General features: G+C 36.3%; 1 protein-coding gene across 1 annotated transcript; it reads right to left on the bottom strand.

Moving 5' to 3' along the window:
* Nucleotides 1-1,842: 1,842 nt before the first annotated feature.
* LOC100661671 (olfactory receptor 51G2-like) lies at nt 1,843-4,441 on the bottom strand. The gene has a single exon (XM_003421455.3). It carries the CDS (start codon nt 4,146-4,148, stop codon nt 3,141-3,143), a length of 1,008 nt encoding a protein of 335 aa, XP_003421503.3. The 5' UTR covers nt 4,149-4,441; the 3' UTR covers nt 1,843-3,140.
* Between the last annotated feature and the right edge of the window lie 706 nt (nt 4,442-5,147).

The raw sequence follows: 5,147 nt of genomic DNA, 5'->3' as shown, positions 1-5,147 counted from the left end.
GCAGAACCATCAGTAAACCAGGCACATGTTTTCTCTTCCTCAGTCAACTGATGATATAGAATGCCACTTGAGACCATAGGTACAAATGGGGATACAGAAACAAAATCTGACGGGAGTGGAGACTATGGTTATTTCGGCCACGTCCTCATGCATCTTACTAGTGTCTTCATGTTCTGCTTGAGCCTGATCTCGTACATACCAATTCAACTTAATAATGGAGTGATGCTGTGCATGTCTGACTTTATCTCTGTGGGTTAAACAAAATTCAGGTCATGATGGGCTGTTCAGGCTAATGGTAGCCCATGGCTAAATATTAAGTCTCTACTAAGGCCCAGTAACTAGTGAAAATCTGTTTCTCAAAAGGAGAGTATTTATCTACAAAGAATGGCAGGGATTTGCTCCAAAATCGTAAGGGTCTGCACTGAGATTCAAAAATAGGGGCATGCCAAAGACTCCAAACAGCCTCTCTATCTGCCACTGATACTTCAGGTGACATTGGATCAGCTGGGTCATATGGCCCAAGTGGCAGAGACCAAAATCACAAGAGATAAATGTTAAAAAAAAATGGACTTAGTCAAAATTAAGAACGTTTCACTTTCAAAGCAGCATCAAGAAAGTAAAAAAAGACAATTCACAGACTGGGTGAAAATGTTTGCAAATCATATGTCCAATAAGCAACTTGAATCCAGAATATATAAGTAACTCTTAAACTCAATAATAAATAGAGAAATGAGACAATTAAGAAACAAAACAATAAATAACTAGAATAGCTATTTCTCCAAGAAATGTATGAATGTGCAATAAGCACATGAAAAGATGTTTAATGTCTTTAGTTATTAGGGTAATGCAGATCAAAACCACAATGATATACCACTTCTACCCATTAGACTGGGTACAATCTAAAAGACAATCTCAACCATTTGTAAGGATTTGGAGAAATTGAAACACTCATTTATTGCTGCTTTGAACATAAAAGAGCGCAGCCACTTTGAAAGACCTTTGGCACTTTTTCAAAATATTTAAGAGTATGATCATATAAACTAGTAATTTCACCCCATGTATCTAACCAAGAGAAATGAAAACGTATGTTCACATAGACTTTTGTGATAATGTTCATAACAGCATTATTCATAATAACCCCAAACCTACAGTAACCCAAAGGTCCATCAACTGGTGAAGGGATAAACACAATGTCATCTATACATAAAAAGAAACACTAGCAATAAAAAGAATAAAGTATTGATACAGGCAATGTTTCATTCTGTTATACATAAGGTCACTGTGAGTCCAAGCTGACTGGACAGCAGCTAACAACCACAGCGAATTGATACCTATTACAACATGGACGCACCTCAAAAACATTATGAGTCAGATTTGACTCAATGGCACACAGCAACAAGTAAATAAAGCCAGATGCAAAACACCACATAATGTATGCATTTTGTTTATACAAAATTTCCAGAAAATGCAAATCCGTAAGGACAATTAGAAGTAGTTAGTGGTTGTCTAGGCCTGGGCTTGAGAATGGAAACTGTTAGTGGACGTCAGATTTATTTTGGATGGTGATAGAAATGTACTAAAATTAGATCATGTGATAGTTGAACAATTTTGTAAATACACTAAAAACCATGGAAATATACACTTAAATGGGTAAATCTCATGGGATGTATACTATATATCAATAAAGCAGTTAAAAAAAAAAAGCAACAAAGAAGACATTCAAAAACCAACCAAACCCCTTGCTATTGAGTCATTTACAGCTCATAGCAACCCAAGAGGACAGAGTAGAACTGCCCCACAGTGTTTCCAAGGCTGTAATCTTACAGAAGCAGACTGCCACATCTTTCTCCCACAGAGCAGCTGAGGGGTTTGAACTCCTGACCTTGTGGTTAGCAGCCGAGCTCTTAACGACTGTGCCATCAGGGATCCTCAAAGAAGCCACAGAGAATGAATAATAAATGTTGACATGATTGAAGGAATGGAATTGGACTTGACCAGGAAATTTCCAAAGAAGAAAGAACCTAAGCAGTAGCCATCACAGGGTTGTCTAGTATTAAATGAGTAATGAAACAGGATGGGTATGATAACTACCAGCAAATGATGAATACAAGAAAGCGTTAACATAGAGTTGATATGTCCCCAGATGTTATCAAGGATGACAGGTGAATATATAAAAAATGAGAGAAAAAAATTAAGAGACACTGTTATGAAAGAGATTTCAAACACTAGAGGAGTTCATTTTAATAAACTTAGCCAAACAGACCAGCATTCTAAATTTTTCATGGGTGCCATCTGAGTTAGAAAAGAGCACTAATCAATCCTGCAAGGATGTCTGATGTAGACATGAAACAGGCAAATTTCCGTTAGTTTATATAGTTATAAATGGGTGCAGTTTACATGGTAATTGAAAAATTTTGAGAGTGTCTTGTGATGAAAAGTTCAAGATGACAGTTACCTCATCTACGGATTAGCTAAAACCGAAATGAATAATTGGCTTCATGGGTTGTTTTAGAAATTTTTAATTGTTTTTATTATTATCATTATTATTTTTTCTACTTGAAGACCTGGGCTTTGCCTCAACATCATTAAAAAAAAAAAAAGAAAAAGTTTACTAATGTCTTAACAGTTGTCTCACTAGAATTAAGCACATTATCAATATTTTATTCCAGCTGATTATGAATTCTCAAAACACATACTCTCCTTAACTGGTTTAATCTATGTTGGCTGATATGAAACTTCAGCCTTACAGAGAGACTTCGGGACATAGAATAAAATACATAAATAAATAATATTTTATATATATATATAATGTGTGTGTGTATATTTATATATATGTAATTTAATAAAGAGTAGAAGTGAATAATAAACACTAAATAAAACAAACTGGAATGCCAAATTTCTTTTTTAGAACACTAAGGCCAACACCATAACATATTTCTAAATGGTTTTCAGACTGTGACTAATGATTCTCACAAAAGCATCTTCCATAATTAGGCTGCAGGAGAGCTGTAGCTGAAAAAGAAAATTGTGTGGTTGAAAAAATAAAATAGATCGAGATGCCCCTGTCTTCTTAGAATCAAAAGGTACCTGCCAATTGAATGCGAACCACACTATTCATATACCAAATATTTTTTAAAATGTTACTTTGATTCTCCAGGTCTTCTTTTGATGAAAAACCTAAGTATTTTCTCCCACATCTGCTTGGTTTTCACCACATAGACAATGGGATTCATCACAGGAGGAATGAGGAAATGCATGTTGGCCATAAGCACATAGATGTATGAGGGAAGCCGTGGGCCAAAGCGGTGCAACATAGACAAGCAGATTATGGGAGTAAAGAAGAGGACCACAGCAGAGAGGTGGGAAATGCAAGTGTTGAGGGCCTTCAGGCGGCCACCATGTGAAGCGATGCTCAGTACAGTTTTCAGAATCAGCACATAAGAAAGGAGAATAAGTAAAAAGTCAAGTCCCATGGTGGAGAGCACCACAAACAATCCCAAGCTGCTATTGATCCTAGAGCTGGAACAAGAAAGCTTTATGATGTCAGGATGCAGGCCGTAGGAATGGGAAAGTACATTGGAGTGGCAGAAGCATAGCCTCCTCAAGAGGATGGGAAGAGGCACCTCTACAGCCAAAGTTCGCACAAAAACGGCCAAACCTATCCTAGCAATCACTCTATTAGTGAGGATGGAGGAATAGTGCAACGGATGAGAAATGGCCACATAGCGGTCAAAGGCCATCACCAAAATAACAGCAGACTCAAATTTTTGGAAGGTATGAATAAAGAACATTTGGGTGAAACAAGAAGAGAAAGTCATCTCTCGAGAATCCAACCAGAAGATCCTCAACATTGTGGGGAAGGTGAAGACGGACAGACCTAGATCCGAGGCAGCCAGCATGGCTAGGGAGAGGTACATAGACACATGGAGGGTCTGCTCCCTCCAGATAACTGTCATGATGGTCATGTTGCCCACCAAGGTAATGAAGAACATGGCACAGAAGGGTATGGAGATCCAGATGTGAAGAGCCTCCAGTCCAGGGATGCCTGTCAGCAGGAACGTGGAGAATTTGGAGTTGGTGCTATTGACAGGAACCATGATGCCAGAGTTGCATGCCTTTTCTAGAATAAAATGCATTATCTGAGACATAGTTGTTGAACTTTAGAAACTGAGAGTATCTGCACTACAACTTGAATGATTACTAGCCGAATTAATGCATTTTTAAGTAGACCCTGACTATGCTAATGAAAGATGACATGGCATGTCCAATACATCTGATAACCAAAGTCTATAAGGATCTTCCCTTCTACATTATTTATCACCCCAGATAATAAGACTTAGCTTAGAGAAAGGAAACACAGAAAAGAGCTTTATTAAAATTGAAACAATCAGCTTTTAATAAGCAAAATTCAGTAATGCATTTGTGTTTAAATGGAATCCCAAAATTTATGTCTGTCTTTGAGTTTATAGTTGTTCATTATACCAGGGGTTGCTCACTATTTTGTTCCATCCTGAAACAGATTAAACATTAGTCATTATAGCATGTTAGCACATGTTTTTGCTTAAATTGCAAAACGAGGGAAATTAAGAAAGCAAATAATCTTATGAGCTTAAGAAAAATTGTTAGTATCAAGAATAAGTATTTTTTTAAAAAATCAAAAATAATATTTATTTTCTATACAGGAGTAGTTCATTAATAATCAGCAAAAAAGGCAACAAGTTATTCATATGAATTATGAATTGCTTATTTTTATATTTATTCCATCATTTATTTAATGAATACTAATAACCTCTGTCTGAAGTAGATTATAGTGATACAGCAATTATCAACATGGATACACTTCCTTTGCTTACACTGTAGGTCATGGAAAGCAGTCTTACAACAAATAATCAAATTAAATACAACATGTATTAGCAATGAGAGCGCTTCCATGGTCAGTGCTACCACTTCTTTATCCCAAGGAGACTTGCTCTGGGCATACTTGAGGTTTTTATTTTATTTATTTATTTATTTTTAATTTAATATGGGCTTTTGACTGTGATGGTTATCCAAATTTTCAAATGCTCCTTGAATTCAATCTTTGATCCAAGAAAGTGTTCTTGAGAATCAAAAACTCCATCCTCCTCAAAATGTCATTTTCCTTGTTC

This window comes from Loxodonta africana, chromosome 7, assembly GCF_030014295.1.
Source record: "Loxodonta africana isolate mLoxAfr1 chromosome 7, mLoxAfr1.hap2, whole genome shotgun sequence".
Lineage (NCBI taxonomy): Eukaryota > Metazoa > Chordata > Mammalia > Proboscidea > Elephantidae > Loxodonta > Loxodonta africana.
This window is presented reverse-complemented; position numbering and strand designations above follow the sequence as displayed.